The 20788-nt window shown below is 40.2% G+C and overlaps 1 protein-coding gene across 11 annotated transcripts in view; it reads right to left on the bottom strand.

The window, feature by feature from the left end:
- Positions 1–20788, bottom strand: part of TUB (TUB bipartite transcription factor) — a 250240-nt gene that overhangs the window by 24687 nt on the left and 204765 nt on the right. For 4 of the 11 annotated variants that reach the window (XM_037899759.2, XM_037899756.2, XM_043548589.1 and 1 more), the window contains exons 3-4: positions 19924–20086; positions 10079–10213 (exon numbers count right to left, since the gene is read on the bottom strand). In XM_037899759.2, the coding sequence (XP_037755687.1) occupies positions 10079–10213; positions 19924–20086 (298 nt within the window). Of the gene's footprint in view, positions 1–10078; positions 10217–19923; positions 20087–20788 lie in introns of all 11 variants that reach the window. The other 7 variants (XM_037899760.2, XM_037899755.2, XM_037899758.2 and 4 more) reach the window with 2 other exon arrangements.

The following is a 20788-nucleotide window of genomic DNA, read 5'->3' as shown; positions in this document are numbered from 1 at the left end:
GCTTTGCCCCTGCAGTGGAAGGAAACAAACTATTACAATAGGAAACAGGAGACCTGTTACTGTAACCACTGGAAAGGGAGCTATAAGAAGAAATTTTCCTAAATGTTCATGATGCACAGGAGGCAAATCAGTTTTCCCAGTCTAAGCTTTCATGGACTTTGTGATGTTGCACTAGACTTGTCTAACTTTACTTACAAAAGGTCTGATCAACATATTTTTCCTAATTTTTAAATCTCTTCAGCCTCCCTTGATTTAGTAATGATAATTCATTTTTGGAAACTTGAAATTGAGATCTGTTTCTACAGTTGCAATCCTGAAGCTCGTGGAAGCTGTCATTGGGAAAGAACAGCAGGGTCGGCTGTATTTATTCCACATACATATTCCATGAGCTGACTGGTTTGTTATGGGAGAGTTTCCAACAATTTGGCTATAATTAAAATGAATATTAAATAATGTGTTAAATAATTATTATAATAAAAGCATTTGTTTGGGGAATACACAGAAAAAATTCAGTGAGCTTTGAGATCAGATGTGAGAAAACAAATGTACAGAAGGTCAAATTTGGGATCTACCAATTTTGACAGAACTTAGATATTATCCAGATGGTCTCTCTAGAAATACTTCTGATAGATTTCATCACTGAAAATTGAAATCATGTAATGGAAGAATGGAATTTAAAGACTTACAGGTTAAAACGATCACTTTAAAGCTTTAATTGTTCAAGAGATAATCAGGAAAAAGTATTTTAGAAAGAAAGAAAAAGGAATACATATTAAATGCACAACCACATGATGTTTATGTACAGTGGTTTCAGAAGAGCCAGTAAATAAAACCTAAGCACTAGACATAATATGGAGACAGATATTATCCTGTGTAGTTATCTAACAGTAGTAAACAGGAAAACTGTCTCTTATATTATTCTCCATTAAACCTGAATAAATTAGTCACAGGTTCTAAATGTGACAGTAGCAACCAGACATTTTAAAAGGTATTAAAGTACTACAGTCTGAAAATGACTGGAGGCAGAAACACATTATGGGCATAAGCACAGTGAGTCAGTTCTCCAAAACATTAGCTATGTATGATATGAATCCCTAATAACTGGATCTACCCAGAAGAAAATCAAATCATATTTATTCTCAATGTGCAAACCAGACTCAAATATTTTGCTGTGAAAAGATTTCAAGCAAACGTCCCATTTTCTTGTTTCTTTTACATGATCATGCATGTAGATCTAAAAATGCTACAGTACTATGGGAAAGAATGATGACCAAATTATTTTACTATAAGAGAAGTTTTATTGTATTCAATTAGCACGAAACCCCCCAAGCTCCCAAAACACTTTATTTTAGCTAATTTATTTTTAAAATCAATTTAAAAGAATTGTTTTTATTTACTAAAGTAATTCTTTCTTCACAGGACATTCATGAATTTACTTAGGAAACAAGTCTAAAAGGCACTTCTGATGGACCTAACAAAGCTAATTGATCGGGTAGCACAATGGCTGGTGAAATTCAGTGCAGACAAGGTCAAGCTGATGCACTTGGGGGAGAAATAAAATATGATTATCCCTACTTTACAGATGGGGTGCTGAGGCACAGACAAGCACTTAAGCATGTGCTTGAAGTTCAGCATGTTGAGTTGTTCCATTAAATGCAACAGGATTACTCACATACTGAACTTTAAGCACATGCTTAAGCACTTTGCTGAATCAGCTCCAGGGACTTGTCCAAGGTCAGACAGGACATCTGTGGCAGAGCAAAGAACTGAACTTTAAATTCACCAAGTTTCAGTCTAGTGCATATAACCACAAGACCATCCTTCCTCTATAAAGTTGCTGACAGCAATGGAATTGAACTGGTGTTTAGTAATGGTAGGAATTTCTTTAGACGAGGCTTCAGAGATGAGATACTAGGTTAAATGAGCCAATAGTCTGATCTGGTATTCTCACTGATATCTATTACATTCAAGACATTGCTGTGTACTGTGGGGACACATTTGCAAATTACTATTCTGAAGCATTGCAAAGCCGCTCCCTGTTTGACTTGAGGGTGGCAGTAGAATACTTCAGAGGAATGCTGGCCTGCTTTGAAATCAAAGACTGAGAGATTCTGAGTTTATCAACAAAGTGAATCCTCAGAAAGGCTGTTTTTATTAAGCTCCCATCAGAACAAAAAGAATTTTCAACCTTTAAAGGATTTCATTCAGTACAAACCTTGAGTTTACATTTTTCTCAACTGATTCACAGTTTTAAACTAAACAGGCCAAACAACAGTTGAATATAAGGCTTACTTTTGGAACTATGATGAGATAAAGTACTACTGACGATTCCACCGCCAATGCTAGTCGTGCACCTATCAGTACGTAATTCAGTGTTATTTTTAGAAGTACTGTCTCAGCCATTGTTCAATAAGTTACAGTAATACAGGTATGGCTCAAGGTCTTTCTTTTGAAAATATCCTTTAAGAATTTGCAACTGAGCCGTATTAAAAAAAAATCACTGTGGGTTGAAACTTTGCTTTTGAAGAATTCTGCCAAGAAGTGAAACATTTTTAAAATAATAAAAGTGTAAAACAATACCTCTATTGGTCCATTTTGAGGACCAGCACAATTCTTAACATACATTCTAGTTGCCAGAATTTTGAGAGCCATTTGTTCAACAAGTGTGCATTTTCCTAGGTGTTTTTTGGAACTAAGACATTTGATTTAGAAAAAAAAAACCACACTACACTTAAGTTTGGGAATGTTCCATTCTATTGTTTACAATATTTGTTAACCATTCTTCTAAGTAGGTCTTGCCATGATGAAGACGACTCCAGGAATGATACTCTTCCATTGTCTATATGCTAAGGCAGAGGTGGGCAAACTACAGCCCATGGGCCACATCCGGCCCATGGGACCCTCCTGCCAGCCCCTGAGCTCAGGCCTGGGAGGTTAGTCCCTGGCCCCTCCCCTGTTATTCCCCCTCCCGCACAGTCTCAGTGCGCCGCGCCGCCTGCACAAGGCTCTGGGCGGCTGAGCAGCGCAGTTGCAGAGCTGCAGCCTGACCCCATGCTCTGGGCGGCGCGGCTCTAGCACTGCCAGCCACCGGTGCTCTAAGCAGCGTGGTAAGGAGGCAGAGGGGTTGGATAGCGGCAGGGGAGTTCAGGGGCATGGGGGGAAGGGATAACTCAGTGGTTTGAGCATTGGCTTGCTAAACCCAGGGTTGTGAGTTCAATCCTTGAGGGGGCTATTTAGGAATCTGGGGCAAAAATTGGGGATTGGTCCTGCTTTGAGCAGGGGGTTGGACTAGATGACGACCTGAGGTCCCTTCCAACCCTGATATTCTATGATAGGGGTTGGGATGGTCAGAGGGCGGGGAACGGGGGGGTTGGATGGGGCAGGAGTCCTGGGGGGGCAGTCAGGAATGAGAGGGTGGGGGGTTGGATGAGGGGACAGGGAGTGGCGGATGGGGCAGGAATCCCGAGGGAGCCATCGGGGGGGAGAAGCAGGGGGGTCGGATAGGGGGTGGGGACCAGATCACGCCTGGCTGTTTGGGGAGGCACAGCCTCCCCTAACCAGCCCTTCATACAATTTTGGAAACCCGATGTGGCCCTCAGACCAAAATGTTTGCCTGCCCCTGTGCTAAAGAGTGCCTGGCTTGGCACCAGAGACCATAATGATTTCCTTACAGTCAAGTTCAGGCCAAAGGACAGCCTGGAGAGTGTTCTCATGCCCAGAGATAACAGGATTTTCCCAGTTGAAGCCCATTTGTTCTTCCTGCTGTGTGCTGTCCCGTTGCTTTTATGCCCAGTGGAGCCATGCTTAAACAGGTCTAAATGAGCTAAGCTCCTCCCATTAAATGAGGAAATATGGAGTAATGGAGCCTCTTCCACTACAAGTGACAATGCCTTCCTATCTGGCCAGCTTTAACGCAGCTCCCTATATTACACAGAGATGGGACAGAAGGGGCTATTCATAGCAAACAAATGGAAGAAAAATAAAGGGAAGAAACAAGGATGAAATAAACCATGGGGGGGAAAAAACCCAGAATAGCCATCCTGACAAAGAGAACGTTGTGTGGCAGACACACAGACAGACAGGACGACATCCAGAAAAACTGATCTGAATAAATTAAATAAACTGAACATAAAAGACAAAAAGAAAAAGTGTATGAGAGAGATGGAAGGATGTTCTTTATTTGGGCAATGAAATACCTCCAGATTGCAGATTTAGGTTTCAAAATCCCTATAAAGTGAACAGTGTTTCCCACGGCACTTAGTGCACCAATGCAGCTACCCCTAAATTATTTATATGCCATGTATGTGAGATTTACTTACTCCTGAATATCCTTACTATATTTTTGCTTTAGAGTTAAATCATAGGTTTGAGTATTTTTAAAAAAGTTATTTATCTGTCTCCTGTTTGTTTCCGTTTAGTCCACTGGACATATGAAAAACATTTTTACCAAACAGTTATTAATCCCTACTCTTGGTAATCTTTAGTGGAAAACAGACACACTGATGTGTGTATAATACTTCCAGAAATTTCAGATAAAAAAAAAAGTGTGTGTGTTTGATGTATAAGTGTTCCATATGCTATGGGTCTGCTTTAGTCCTGTGGTTAATAACTGTGTTTACAAGTGTGATAATACTGTACAATATGCATTTTTCATAACTTTCTACTTGTTGATTTCAATTATTTTTCTAATTTATTTGTGCCTCTCCAGGCAACACTGCAAATCAGATACATATAGCGAGACAAATTCTTCCCAATTTGCACCCCATTGCCATAATTGCATGGGGCGATAAGTCAAGACAGAATTTGTCCTACTGTGTTTAATTGGAAACATACTTTATGGTTAGTTTTAAAGTGACCGTAATTTGGCCTCTTTTCTCGCCTCCTCATCTCTCTGCCGCCGCCCAAATCAGTTTGCACCCAACAATTAATTGTCCAAATGTTTGTATTCAGATGACTAACTACCAGATTCGTCATTTTAATCAAGTAGCTAAGATACTATTAAGTGCTAGTGTTTGTGCTTACAATTAATTGCACTTGCAGTTCTGCTCCCTAAGTAGAGGCTTGTTTAAAAAAAAAAACAAACAAAAAAACAGGCTCAATACCTATTAACTATCATAGTGAGATATGAAAGACCCTAACAGTTACAGTTCTTGGCTAAGCTGCTAAGCATTGTACTACATAGAGCAAAACCACAGAATTTATTAACCCAGATCTCTGGAGCAACCATCTGCTCTACATAAGCAATTGGTCTCAGCCTATGGCTGCTTCTCCTGCTGTCTCTCAGTGCAGCCTCATTAAGCCTAATATTTCCCTCATACTCATCTTTACCACTTTGTTCTGATAACAGTTTCATCATTCTTGGAGCCACTCAGAAAAGCATTACACATCTAAGACCCAGAGTACAATCATTACAACAGAGATTCAAATGCTGCTCATATATAATTCAAATGTATTGGGTTTAAATTAGCTGATTATTCATAAAATCTGGTCTCTTTAGCACAAAGGGACGAGCCATGCTCAGAAATGTAATCTGCATGACTGTTAAACATCAGAGAAATCTTTAAAACATGTCATTTTATAATACAATGTGAATTCACACCTTTTCCAGCGTACATCCTGCTGCTTAAAGGGACATAGTGAGGATACAAATCCTGGGGTAAATTAATTCACATTAAATGAACAAGATAGGTGATGGTACCTGATTGTAAAAGAAATTTTAAAGATTTAATTAACCATTTATGGTCGTTTGGTGAAATCACTTCTCCTTGCATAAAGCAAGAGTAAGAAGGCTTCACACAGGAAAATCACTGCAGGGATAAAATCCATTATTCACCTCCCTCTACTGCAGGCAGGGCTTCTCTGAAACCAGAGCGTCTACATCCCTTACTTAGCTGTTCCTGGCCACTAGGATCCATGCAGTTGAAGATCCAGTGGTCCCTTATAGAAGCCCGACTCTCGCTTGCCTTCAAGATTGGCCTAGTCAGCGCCAGCAGGGAGACTCCTTCTCCAAGGCATCCAGGAGGTACAGAGGTCCCCCAGTACAATTGCTCTGCCTGTGCCCCATCTGTTCTTTCATGTGCACACTGCATGCATACAACCCCATTCAGGGGGGCTTTAGTAGCGTGGAGGGGATTTCATGCAACTATGTGAATTTCACCTTGTTTATTATGGGCCTGATCCTGCAAGAAGATGAACAACTCTGGGAACAGCTGTGTTCTTCCAGCTCCCACAGACTTCAATAGAATTTGAACAATTCCAGAAGCTGTTCATCTGCTTACATGATGAAGCCCTATTCACCTTTCACTTAGCTTGGATAGTCACATTAGACTAGCCAGTTTCACGCTCATTACATTAGTACAGTGTTACAACGTTTGGGTTAAAAGTTATATTAGGGATTATCTTTTAATTCAGATAAATATTTTCTGCTGCTATTAGTTCATATAATTTAAAAAACAAACAAATTTTAGTTCTCAACTATCTGACAGTGTCCTTTTAAAATGAATCCCTCAGGTAAGTGAAAACTACCAAAAGCTCCAAGGAAAATGGTGAATACGCTTTGCAAAAATTACCAAATTCATTCATGTTGTATGTGCTAAACTATATGCAATTACTACAATTGCAATGACCTATGTCTGCTAAAATATGTCAACATTTTTCTGCTTGGGAATTTTCTTTTTAAAAAGTCTTTCCTGAAAACAAAGCAGCAATGTTTTGGGGGTCAAAAATTTTAGTGTTAATTTATTGGCAGTGCTGAGATAATAAACTTGGTCAGCACATACCGATCATGATATAACTAAACTTCACACAGCAAATCTTTTCTCACTGAGTCAACTATCCAGCAAAAACAATCCCAATGGTTATACAACATTCTCCATCAGACATTGTCCCATAGGACATATCAGGCATTTTTAAACAACACGCTCCTGTAATTATTATTGTTTTTATTGCAATAGTGCTCAAAGGTCCCAACCAGGATTAGACTCCCATAGCACCCAAACAAGCACCTAGGAAAACATGGGGTGAAATCCTGGCCCCACTAAGTCAATTGCAAAGTTCCTGTTAACTTCAATGGCAAAGTTCCTGTCAGTTTCACCATGTGAGCTTAGACCAAGAGATTAGAAAATGGTCTGAAAATCAGCACAGAAAAAGGTATAATGCAGTCAGTTATATGCAATTTAGTATTATGCAAATCTTAATTATATAAATTTGTCAAAATCTCATCTATTTTAACTGACTGAAGTAATATTTTATCTTCTGTACATTATACAGTACGTGTATAGAAATCCCATATAAGGAAAATGGACTATTACCAGAGTCAAAATATGGCAGTCAAAATCTGGGTATTACTAGAGCCCAGAGTTTGTGTGATTATACAGTAAAAATAATTTATGTACTACTATGCACAATGCTCAGCTACAGGCTGAGTCAGCACTTCCATTAGAAAGTTTCCAGGTTTTAAAGTTTTAAGAGGATTTAACTCACGAGCAAAACTTGGCGTTCAAATTTCTGCCTTGGAGTAAATTATTTTTATCTGAAGTCCAGAAATATTGGCTTTCCCATTTTTTAAATTCCAACAGCAATTTTTAATTCACTTCAGAAGCCAATTTTTAAAAAAACAAATACATATAAAACTGTGATTTTAAGAGTAATACACAGTGTTGTTGGAGCCATGCTGGTCCCAGGGTATCAAAGAGACAAGGAGGTTTGTACAATATAATTGTACCTGAGGACCATGATGGTACTTAAGTGCCTAAATCTCAGTTTTAGACACATCACTGAGATCCACAGAACTCCTGTCCAGCTGCTACCTAACACTACAGTAGCCTCAGCTCACTTGGCACCTAAGTTTTCAGGGTAAAAGTTTCCTAAGTGCCTAGCATTCTGCACACTGCTACCTCACTATGTGTCGGGATGGCTATCTCCTGCCTAAGCCCAAGTGTGATCCATGAACCAGAGGAAAATAGCCAGAAGAGTGCCATCTCACCTTTCTGGCCTGATCTAGAAAGTGGCTTCTGAGCATACCTACTGGATTGAGTCCCATTCAAAATCTGGCCAGAGGAGGAGGTGGTGGTGGTGCTGCCCACCTCATAACTATTAGCCCAGTGATTAGAGCAGCCACCTGGGATGTAGGAGACAAAGGTTTAATTCCCCCCCTCGGTCCTCCATGTATCAGGAGGGTGCTCTAACCACTGAGCTATGGAATAATCTGATGCAGAAGGAGGAGGGGCACCTTCTCTCTCTCCTGCTGAAGTTGTTCCACTTTGGATAAATACTTAGGAGTCACTGAGAGACAGAAAGAGACAGAGAGAGAGAATATAATTCTATCACCTGGTCGTTAAAGCATCCGCCTGGGAGGTGGGAGACCTAGGATCCAATCCTCCTGGTTCTAATGACTAAGTATTTATCCACAGTGGAACAGCTTCAACAGAAGAGACTGAGGAATCGACCACACCCCTAGCTCTGTGGTTAGAGCATTCTCCTCAGAGGTGGGACACCCCTATTCAAATTCTTTCTCCCCTCTGGTGGGGGAGAGGGGAAACGAACCTCGGTCTTCCACATATCAGATGACTTCCCTAACCACTGGGTTATAAGGTGAGTGCTGCCTCCTCCTCTGGCCATTTTGTATGGCGCAAGGCAGGCCCCTACCTCCTTCTCACCAGAAACATCTTAGGCACCAAAGCTGCTCAACTCCGGGAAAGGGGTTCCCAGTTATGGTTCACAAGCAGAAATAGGGGCCTTCCTGCAGCCCTGATTTAGGTGCTTATCGCTGTGATTGAGGTGGGCTTTAGGACATACACCCCTCGCTATCTCAGGCAGCTACTCACTTAGCATACTGACTTTTGAGGATCGCATTCTTAGGGGCCCATCTCTCCCCAGACATCTTATATAGAGCCTCAGTGCCAAACTCACGCTTTGTGGCTCACCTTGTTGTTCCAGTAATTTTCTAGGCATCTAATAGTCAGGCATTGTGATGCTCAGTGTTGCAATGCCTCGTCCCATTGTAGATCTGGGCATTAGCAACTAGCTTTCTTTAATTATTAACAGGATTGTTAACCATACAAATTATTTTCTTACCTATGAAGTTAAGGCGAGAATGTCAGATATATATGAAAAGGGAAAACAGCTGAGTGCAGACAATATAGGTTATAATGGCCTGATGTGAAACCTACTGAAGTCAGTGGAAAGGTTACTGATTTTTAATGGGCTTTGGATCTAGTCTCCAGTTAAAAGTGTGTGTGTATGTTTATATATATATATATATATATATATATAATCATTGATACAGCTTTTAATCAGTTCATCCCACTTGCTCCATTTATTTTCAAATGATTCGGCTGCTAAAACTTATACTGCCAGTAATTCCATTTCTGTTCACTCTTTTGGCATTGTCTATGGTGGGTATTTGTTTTTGCTAAACAGCCTTAGATATTACATTTTTAGGATAGGTACTGTGTGTGTCTATGAGCTAGCGTCCAGAACTATTTCATAAAGATGTTTATTTATACCCTTAAATGTATGTTGACCTGACACAGGGTAATAGCTCTGAAATAACTTCAAATCCATAATAAGGGTGAATCCCTGACCCCATTGAAATCAATGACAAAACTCCCAATGACTCCAAAGGGGCAACGACCCTAAATTTGTACAGCTTTTAAAACTCAGTTTTGGACAGAATTTTCTGCAATTTATGTCTGATTCCTGCAAGTGCAGATTGATCTGAAAAATGAATTAGTGTAATATGGCTCTAAGCAGACAATTTCCTAAAACCTCTATAGAATTTAAGTGCCCATTATATTAATATTTTGTTCCTTTGTTCTTTTAGTACAGGCTACATTAATACATGGCTTTGCAAAACGATTAGGACAACAAATCTTGACCATCCCTCACTTCAATATGTATGTGCTAAATTAGGACCAAGCAATGCAAATTTTCCCATCTGGTGTATGCATTTGTATAATATTTGTTTTAAACAGTTGTCAGCTATCACAACCATCACACGCATTCAAAGAATCTTAAAAAATACAGAAGCATCTTGCCACTCAACCCAATGTTTGATATTCAGCAGCATGCAGCTAACCTTTGTGTTTCCCCTTTTTCTCCTTTCTCGTGCTGCCAGTTTGACAGCTTGCAGCTGCTGCCTTGGTTTTTTTAGTCGATTTTGGAGCTTGAGCATCTGCTACCACCTTTATATCTTCCTGCTCGGCCTCCTGAACTGCTTGAGAGATTCAGGGCACCCACCAAAAAGAAAAAGAGAGAGGAAAACAAGAGAGAGAGAATGAAATGAGAACTCTCTGAAGCCACAGAAAAGAATGCAAGTGCAGCAGAGTTTAAGGTTTGGCTGACATCTCAGTTTGTGCGGAGAGGAAATTAAACCAAACAAGCAATTGCAGAGCTACAATGGAATTTAAATTGGCAGATTTGTTAAGGCTAGGGTTTTTTTTACCGTATTTCATCTTCTCCCATTCTTCCCCCTCCTACAATATATTGGTTGCTATGCATTAGGCCCAAAATACCACCATAAATGTTACTATGCTGCTGAGCTGCTGTAAGTTTCCCTGTAGTAAAGCTCTGTCAGTGTTGATCACTGATCAAGCCCCATGAGCCAGCTCAATAATATAGGATAATGCTAGCTGGGTTTTTTTTCCCCCCATAGTTCTCAGTGCCTTAAGTATACAGCTAACTCCTGCAAAAGCATCATCTGGAGTTTAACTTCAAAAAACTCACTTCTTATGGTAAAATTCACAGCACAATCAGCTTTGGCAAGAAAGGACCTTTAATTTATAGAGACTTAATATATCCATTTAAAGTAAAAAAAAAAAGTTGCTCTGACTTTATAAGGGCTGCATATTAGTTCATTCTGTAGAAATCTCAATGGAACGCAGCATTCATTGTGAAAGCCAGAATAATCATATGATCGCAGTGACTTCCAAAGTAATAAAGATTTACAATTTATTATACAGTGCTGCCAGAGGACTGTATTTACATTTGTTAAAACATATACATACACATACACACACACACACCAGTTTATTCTTCTAGTTAAGAGCCCTTAAGTGAAATAAAGTGACTTTTTTTGTCAAAGTGGCTTTGTGATACTTTTCAGGTTTTGCACACTCATTTAAAGCAATTATCTTCATGAACTACATACAAAGAAATGGTCAAGCCCTTCAGCCCCCAAATATACCAACACTGAGCGGTACAATAAGAACTTTAGGGGCTAGATCTTCAACTTTTGTAAACTGTCATCAACGGAGTTACGACATAAGAACATAAAATGGCCATAGGTTAGGCCAATGGTCCATCTAGCCCAGTATCATGTCTTGCAACAGTGGCCAATGCCAGGTGCTTCAGAGGGAACGAACAGAACAGGTAGGGTTGGCGGGCATCCTGTTTTCGACTGGAACACCCAGTCGCCAAGGGACCCTGGCGGCTCCAGTCAACACCGCTGACCGAGCTGCTAAAAGTCCGGTCGCGGTGCTGCGGGACTAAGGCAGGCTCCCTGCCTGCCCTGGCTCCATGCGTCTCCCAGAAGTGGCCGATATGTGCTTGCGGCCTCTAGGCACAGGGGCGGCCTGTAGGCACAGGGGCGGCCAGGGAGGTTCCATGCACTGCCCCCATCCTGAGTGCCGTCTCCGCAGGTCCCCTTCGCCCAGAAACATGGCCAAAAGGAGCTGTGAGGCTGGGTGCCTGGAGCCCACACTCCTTACCCCCTCCTGCACCTCCTAACCCCCTGACCCAGCACTCAGATACCTCCTGCACCCCAAACCCCTCATTCCCTGGCCCCACCCCAGATCCCACACCCCCAGCCGTGTACACACCCCCTCGTGCACCTCAACCTTCTGCCCCAGCCCTGAGCCCCCTCCCACACTCCGAACCCCTCAGCCCAGCCTAGAGACCCTTCCTGAACCCCAAGCCACTCATTTCTGGTCTCACCCCGGAACCTGCACCCCCAGCTGGAGCCCGCACCCCAACCCCCTGCCCCAACCCAGTGAGAGTGAGTGAGGGTAGGGGAGAGGGAGCAATGGAGGGGGGATGGAGGGAGTGGGGGGCGGTGTCTTGGAGAAGGGGCGGGACCTCAGAGAGTGGGCGGGGCAAGGGTGTTCGATTTTGTGTGATCAGAAAGTTGGCAACGCCAAGAACAGCTATTCATCAAGTGACCCATTCCCTATTGCCCATTCTCAACTTCTGTCAAACAGAGGCTAGGAACACTTCAGAGGCACTTTACATCTGCAGAGGATCTAGCCCTAGAGCTGCACAGAATCCACCCTGCAGGACGTGGATCCCATACCATGCCACTATTTTTTTTAAGGCTTAGATTTACCATTATTATGCACTCACCTGCACCAGAAAACAAAAATAAAAAAATTCTTTCAGGAAAAAAAAAAAGCTATATATGGCAAGGAATCTAGAGGAAAGAATTGGCTTGCTCACAAGATCATTTAAATATCACTGGCAAACCCCAGAAGCTCAGTAAACAGATAAGGCCCAATGACACTTGTGGCCCAGTAGTCTCTATCATAGAAGATATAAGCCAGTGGTTCTCAACCTGCGGGCTGCTTGCAGTCAATCAGCACATAGCTGCGGCCCATGTGGCATCCTCAGAGCCATACAGCTAGTATATATATTGTGTGGCTGCAGCCCACATAACACACAAAGAGCTGCATATGTAGTCCACAATGGTAAATAGGCTGAGAACCACTGAAACACTCCCCAAATTCACGAGTTATGGGACAAGTCCACTATGGACCAAATCCTGGATTCCTAATACATATGAGTAATTCTACTTACTTAAGTGAGAATCCTCACATGAGTAAGGCAAGAAGAGCACCCAACCTGTATAAAAATAATTTTCAAACTCACAGCTCCTCTCCTGCAACACACGAGTCTAAAAATCATCTTAAATTTACAACACACTGTGAGTTAATCGTTTTCGTTCTTTTACGAGAGAGACCTTTGTTAGCGCACTTGTACATAATAGACCCATGAAATCTGCAGAAGTCTGATGATGATCAGATGGGCCAATGGGGCTGTTTCACCCTAACTCCTCATTCCACTTACAGTCTTTAGCAAATGACTAATACTAGTCACTAGCTCATTGGCTGCAAACCCTTTGCAAAGCATTACCAAACACTGTGGATAATGCATGAGACAAAACAGAGGCAGTGACCACTCCATCCCTCAGGGAGGATGGCAAGATTAATATGAAAGGCAGCACGTTAGGCTCCGTTTCACCAGTCATGAAGGCCTCTGACTAACCAGGGCAGCAAAGAGCCTCTGCTGTGAATAAACTTTAAAACAGTTGAATTTACATGCCCAGTAATTCTGTTCTATATTTGCAGCTGTCTCTCCTTTTTTAAATTAGGGAGGTTTTTCTCTGGTTTTGTGTCTTTCATGATGATGATGATCTAGTTTGTAGAATTCAGTATTTTCCTGACAAGTTATTAAATGACCTACATTCAATGACTAGCCCGGTATTTAAAGCCATTCTAATATTTTGTTTAATATGCCCATCCATCCAGGTCAAACACTATTGAAGGAGTCTAAAATGTGGCTTAATCAAAATGGGATGGAATGTTCTGATATTACTAACTGAAAAACTAAAAACACAGGAAATTTTTAGGACCAACTACTTTCCATCATGTCAGCTATCCTTTGACCTAACTAACCTGAAGTTAAATAATTATTAGTGTGGGTTCCAGCTGCATTAATTAGTTTTGAAAAGCTGTCACAAATTTCATCAGTAGATGCCTAAATATTAACACGGAGGTGTGACCTCCTCAAGGAAGGATTTGAAAGATTTCCACCATTTTATGCTCAAGGCCATGGAGACACTCAGTTTAGTTGCCATCTTGAATACACATCATCAGACTGGACCTGATAAAGATGGGACAATCAAGTGCAAGTGGTGGAGATAATAAAATGAGATTTAAAGGCACACCAATACCCAGGAACAACAACTGGATAATTGAAACAATACCACGTACGTTTACTATCTCAATTGCAACTAACCAACGCATGCACAATATAGTGAATATTAAATACCCACTGAGAACTCTTCTGGATCAAAGATTATTTGAATAATGAATATATTTGAAGAATTTGCAATCTGCTTAAAAAAACACAGCACAAGTGGAAAAAGAGGCTAAACAGCTGGATAAATTATTCATTGCAAATTATTCACTCAGCTTTACTAGGCAACGATTCAGTCCATTTATCAAAGTTCTCACACTTCTCATTTCATGACAAGTGAAAATAGAAGGAGTATCGAGGAAAGAAAATTAAGCAACAGTTTAATAAATGCACTGGCTTTTGCCTACTCTTTGGATGTGCTCTCACGTATCTCCATAAAAATGGCTTGGCACCTTTCTTTGTAATTTCTTGGCTCTTGAGAATGTTACTGTTTATTCGGACAGTGATCCACTATAATTTTATCTGATCTATTTTAAAACTGTTCCAACATAGCTTAAACTATAACTTTTTAAGTAGTTTACAAGGCATGAGATGTTCCTAGAGTTACATGAACTCTCTAGTGAAGTAAAGATGGGTAAAAATGTTAAATTTCATTGAAAAAAATCAGCAATTTTCATCAGTTTTGTAGAAGGCCTGTAAAACTGAATGTGTGAAGTGATGCCCAAAGGTCCCAGTTAGGATCAGGTTCCCAGTGTCTAGGTGCTGTTCAAACACTTGGCAAGACAGTCTCTTCCCCCAAAAGATTACAGTCTAAGTCGCCTGCAACTGGCAGCGAGCAGGCAGATTGCTATGCCTGCACAGAACGCCACCGAATTCAATAGGGCTTCATGTGGGGAAAAAACTAGTATTTAAGTTGCTGTAGGAGTCTCTCTATAGTGATTCAAAATAGCATGGCTCCTCATAAACTGTATAACTTCTTGTACAAATGCCCCTATATAATACAAGGATCAATGTACTAACTAGTAAATCACAAGATGAGGCACCGGGCGGGGGGCGGGGGGAGGCGTTTCTGTTACCTATCAAGTCAGACAAGAGAACAGAATGAGCAACTCTTCAAACATCTATCTTTTTAAAACTACATTAACATGGGGGATTTCAATCTTGGGGACATATGCTAGAGGTCTCATGCTGCCATTTATAAGACACCCATGGAGTTTCTAAAAATTATTATAATCTTCTAACACAAAATTCTCCCACACCTCATTAAGAAGTAAGGCAGCACTCCAAGTATCAAGAGTATGATCTAATGCAGATAACATATTCCCTGCTTTCTCCCAAAAAAGAACAAACACCTTCTCGGACTGAAGTCAACAGAAAACACAATCCAAACCACTAGATTTTGCTGAACATGCACAAATGTTTTTAAAATGAATGATTAAATGATGTCACCTTAAAATCTGACAGTTTGCCATTCAATGGCAATCTCTCTCTCTCATATCATTTATGGTGTCAGAACAGAATGACACGTCAGATTTAACAATCCAGCGTTATGACTTGTGATCAGAAATCTGTTTGGCACAAAATACAGACATCTCATTTAGCCTGGTGCCAAATGTCAAAGAGAAAGTACGCAGTGTTGCTGTAGCCGTGATGGTCCCAGGATATTAGTGAGATAAGGTTGGTGAGATAATATCTTTTAGTGGAAAGCCCCATCCCACCCATCTTTTCCCCCACCCCTTCCTTTCCCCCCATTACTGGAGGGATATGTGCTAACTACTTATGCTAAACAATCTGTTCGACCTTGCATTTAACTGTGACACTCTCAGTACCTTTCCTAGACCTGAAGAGCAGCGTGTAAGCTCGAAAGCTTGTTTCTCTCACCAACAGAAATTGGTCCAATACAAAAATATTACTTCACCCACATTGTCTTTCTAATATCCTGGGACTGACACAGATGCAACTAAAGAGAAAGTAATGTTGCTATCTTGTACATGGTTAATCTAAACTTCTAAATCAAAAGTTGTTGCGAAGTTACTTGAAGGAGGGGTTTTTTTTCTGTTTTTAATTTAAAACATTTTAATTCCAAACATAAAAAAGCCATGTCTGTAGAAAAAGTAACATTAATAAAAGCAGACTTTGCCTTGTTCAGATTCTAGCCTCTCTCAAAATTGCAAAAAAGGGAATTTGTCCCAAGTGGAAACTCACCATTTTCACAGGAAAAAAAATGATACCTTCTTGCCTATGAAAATTGCCTTTCATTTTTGCACAAAATTTAAGGGAACAGTGGAAAAGGTCAGTTCTTTATAAATCTGTGAAAGCATTATTCTACATCAGCATAGGTCTGGTTACTAGGTTAACACAAATCTGGGATCAAATAAAGATGTTTTAAAACACAACTGTTGCTCTACAGGTAATTTTGTAATTTCTTCCAAACAGCAGTACAAAACAAAACTCCTCTTTTATACAAGGGCCCCATTTGTAGATCATCTGTCTACAAGTACTGCTGTTAAATATAAGCTTTATATTTCAGTAATAGTTTTAAGTATTTTCAGTAGGGCCAGATGGATCTGAAATGGTCCATCCACAATGGCTATCTAATATGGAAATAATACAGTTGCTAGACTGTTAGAAGTAGACGCTCAACTAATACTCACGGGGAAAAGATTCTATCAGTGTTGTCATTGTTCCTTACTAATTGTTTAGCTCAATTCAGTCACTTTATGGACTGGCACATTGATGCTAGAAGCCCTCACTTTACCTGAAGCTTGCCTTTTCCTGACAAATATTGTTGTTTTCTGAAGTTATCCTATAGCATTAATTGCTACCAATGCTAATATGGTAATTGAAAGAAAGATGAAAAACATGTAATTCTATATGGGACTACAGATGGGCTCAGGGACACAACACCTTTCAGTCCTAGGCCAAAGGTCATTGGAGACTGAAAAATAATTACCAACTACTGAGTGATTGGTGACATATGCAAAATGAGTTATGGTTTCAGTCCATTTCCTGAATGGAGAGGTGTCATCACTCATGTCACTAAGGGTGCTAATGGGGACTCTAACTGGCAATTTTAACACACACCAAGAAATGAATGGGCATAACAAACTGGCCTCTCACCTCCATGTTAAGAGTTTAACCATATCATTTTGTTAATATCTAGGGAAGTCTACTTGGCTGCTAACTATAATTGGTTGTGCACCCATCTTATAGTAGGTTTGTCTAGGCTATATTTCCCAACTTTGCTTATGAGAAGATCATGTGGGACTGAATCAAAAACCTTACTAATGTCGAGACAGATCACATCTACTGCTTCTGCTTGTTACCCTGTCATAGAAAGACATTAGGCTGGTTTGACATGATTTGTTCTTGACAAATCCATGTTGACAGTTCCTGATCACCTTATTATCATCTAGGTGTTTACAAATTGACTCTTTGATTATTTGGTTCATTATCTTTCTGTTAAGATGACTGGTCTATAATTCCCTGGGTTGTCCCTATTCCCCTTTTTATAGATGTGTACTATATTTGCCCTTTTCTAGTCCTCTGGGATCTCCCGTCCTCCACAAGCTCTCAAAGACAATCACTAATGGCTCAGAGATCTCTTCAACCAGATCCGTAAGTATACCAGGAAGTATTTTGACAGGCCCTGCCAAATTGAAGACATCTAACTTGTCTAAGTAATTCTTAATGTATTCTTTCCCTATTTTAGTTTAAGATTATAGATTAAGCTTGGATTAACAGTAGTTCTGCAACTCCCTGCAGAATTCCAACACCAGCTAAGGATTGTCTATAAAAGGAAACTGATGATAGCACAGCTAGAGCAGGAGAAGATAGTCTACTATTGCTATTCCTGAATAGCTCCTTGTATGAACGCTATTCTGGAATAAAAGTAACTTTATTGTGGAATAAAGATTTGTTTATTCCTGAATAAAGTGTTGACATGGGGAGCTATTCTGGAATATCCATAGCTGACTAGATTATTCCACTATAGCTATGCTGTCAATTTCCCAGTGTAGACAAGCTCCAATATGATGGGAACAAGGAATCATGTTACCCTGTTCCTGACCTCTCATTATACATACACCCCATAATTTAATCATCCAACCTCCCACCAGAGGGAGGCTTAATTTTACTCATCAAATTAAACAAGCATTCCTGTGTTACACCTTCCTATTGAAGTTTACAGACAGGAATTTTACAAGGAAAAAAAATATGGGGGGTGGTACATGTGCAGTGCCTGCTACATAGGAATGAATCTCACGGACTCGCTCATACATGCAGTACAGTTTATGCACTAGGACACCAGTTCCCACGAAGAGTCATTTTAAAGCACACCCATAACAGAAACAAGTGAATGGGAAAGAGCAGAACAGTTCTTTAGATACAGCCCAGCTGTCTCATGCATCCAACACTCCCACATACCAACGTTTTCATTGGAGATGAATACTGTCGTTGAAAATGGCCACTGAAACCCAAATATGCCCCACACAGCAGATGAATCTTGACACTACCAACCATACTCCTGAAGAAAAATACAACAAAAAAAGGACACTTCTGTAGTTCTCACAATGTTTTCAAGAATAATGCTCCTGAGAGAGGATCTTACAATGCAACAAACCACTTTATTGGGTAATGAAATGCTGTTAAGTTGAGGCTTCTGATAAATGTGCCAACAGTTGATTACCTGGAGAGCTATCCCCAGAAGTTTACAAACCAAAGGCTGAATGTGAGAAAATATAGCTATATATTATTAATGCATTTTCAGTACTAGGCTATTCTGCCCATCTTATTTACTTGTACTACGTCAGATGTAAAAAGAACCTAATTTAATGGTTTACATGACATTGTAAAATAGAGTGTCTTGTTTCTTTATCAGGGTTTGAAAGTCTGTGCTGTCCACTGACATCCTTTGGTGGCAGGGTTGGAGAGAGAATTTAAAATAAAGTAATCTGAGGCCTAGACGTAACTGTTCCAGGGAACGACCTGAGTGGAAAAAGATTGATGTGATGTGATATGAAGGGCCAAATTCTGCCTTAACACACACCCCAGGCAACCTCTACTGATGTCAGAATGGTTGCCCAGGGTGCAAGCACTTGCAGGATTCAGCGTAGTATAAATAAGGATTTCACTACTGTTTGTGAGATGTCTGGTTTCTCCGGTCTGTAGCTGACTTGAAATCCTTGTTATTTAAGTTTACATTAAAGGTGGCTTAGAAGGCAATTGCTGCTGTGTATCATAAAATAACATTTCGTAGGACAGGGTTTTGCACCTCTGTTTAGCTGTTACGATGAGAAAGAAGTAAAAGGAAATTTTCTATCTCCTGTAGCTAGCTACCAAAGAAAACATTTTCATAAAATGCTGTACAAAGTCAACTTCCTAGACAGCATGGGAAAAAAAATTAGTCTTTTTATATGTTTTTCTCTGATTATGAGAGAAAATAATGTGTTTTTTTCCCCTTCATCTGAAATCAGTTCTGTTGCTTAAACAGCTTTCAGAAGCATGGTTAAAAGAGGTTTATTATTCAAAAACCCTTATTCATAGTTGATGCATTCTGGAACTTCTATGAATAAATTCCACAGAAAAGAAAAAAAAATTCACTCACAATTTGAGAGTAGTGTGGAGACTCAAACCCGCATTTCACGTAGCCCCTCCCAGTTTTATGGTACATTACCATATTTTATCTTTGTACAAAACATTCAACAACATCCTTTCACATATTGAAATCAGATTTAAAGGGAGAGTGTAAAGTATGGAGAGCAGGAACCCAAGCCAGGATGACATCATACTGAAAGTTTCCACTGTCGAAAAAGTTCATTTTAAAGTTATGTTGGTGGTTACTCTGGAATTCTGCATAGTTATTATCATTCTCATCCCCAAACACAGCTGAGCTAAGCTTTCAGGGCATTCATTTAAAAGATTACATTCTTGTTCCCATGCGGACTTCATTTTTCAACAAAATAACAGGACTTCTAGCAGTAAACATGCATGCTATAGATCACGGCAATATACCATGAAAAATGGTGCTGCTGTTGCTGTTAAGATACGATTCAACCAATGGCGCTTGTTCCTCTGAATGTTTCATTCTGCGCGTTCTTGTGCGGCTGTCTACATTGGACTGAACCATCAGTGGCTCCTGGCGTTTTTTTTTCTGCTTCTGTTCTAGCAATGCTCGCTGGGGGAAATACAAAGAAAAGTACTTTACTGTTAGAATAAATGTCACTTTTCTAGGGGGGTCTGTGTGCACATAGCTTCTGTTCCACAAACGCTGCTTAACTGAATGTTATTTGACTTCATACTGTAGAATTCCCAGTAAATCACAACAGATATCCTTACAACTCCTGCAATGGCAGGCCACCTTGTATGCTATTTTCAAGTGGCAAGAGTGGAGTCTAATAGGACATTGGGATGCCAAGCCATAGAAAATCCTTCTAAAACTCTATTAAAAGTACCAAACAGGTCAAATAGATGTTTCTGAGCAGTCTACTGGCTGTCAGAGCTGGATAAAAAACATCTTTTGGGAAGCCAACAACGTGGGAGCACTGTGAATTAATATGATAACCAAGAGCATGAGGCATGAAAACACTGATTTATGTTTATGTAAATCAAGAAAAGATAATCTGTAAACTTGAATCAAGTGACAAGACTGGGCACAAGCCCAGTGTAACAATGATACATGCTGAATTTTAATTACACACCCTATTTTCAATTTCAATTCTCATTTACACCAGGTGAAAAGCAAGTATTAACTGCTAGAAGGCAGAGGATTGTCTTTACGATTGCATAAGTTTCTCCCTCCAGATGTTTCTAAGTTTAGAATGTGATGGAAGCTATGATAAATCGGGGGGGGGGGGGGGGAAAGAGGAAGTTCCCTTTT

This window comes from Chelonia mydas, chromosome 6, assembly GCF_015237465.2.
Source record: "Chelonia mydas isolate rCheMyd1 chromosome 6, rCheMyd1.pri.v2, whole genome shotgun sequence".
Taxonomy (NCBI): domain Eukaryota; kingdom Metazoa; phylum Chordata; order Testudines; family Cheloniidae; genus Chelonia; species Chelonia mydas.
The sequence above is the reverse complement of the archived record's forward strand: the minus strand, read 5'-3'. Positions and strand labels throughout refer to the sequence as shown.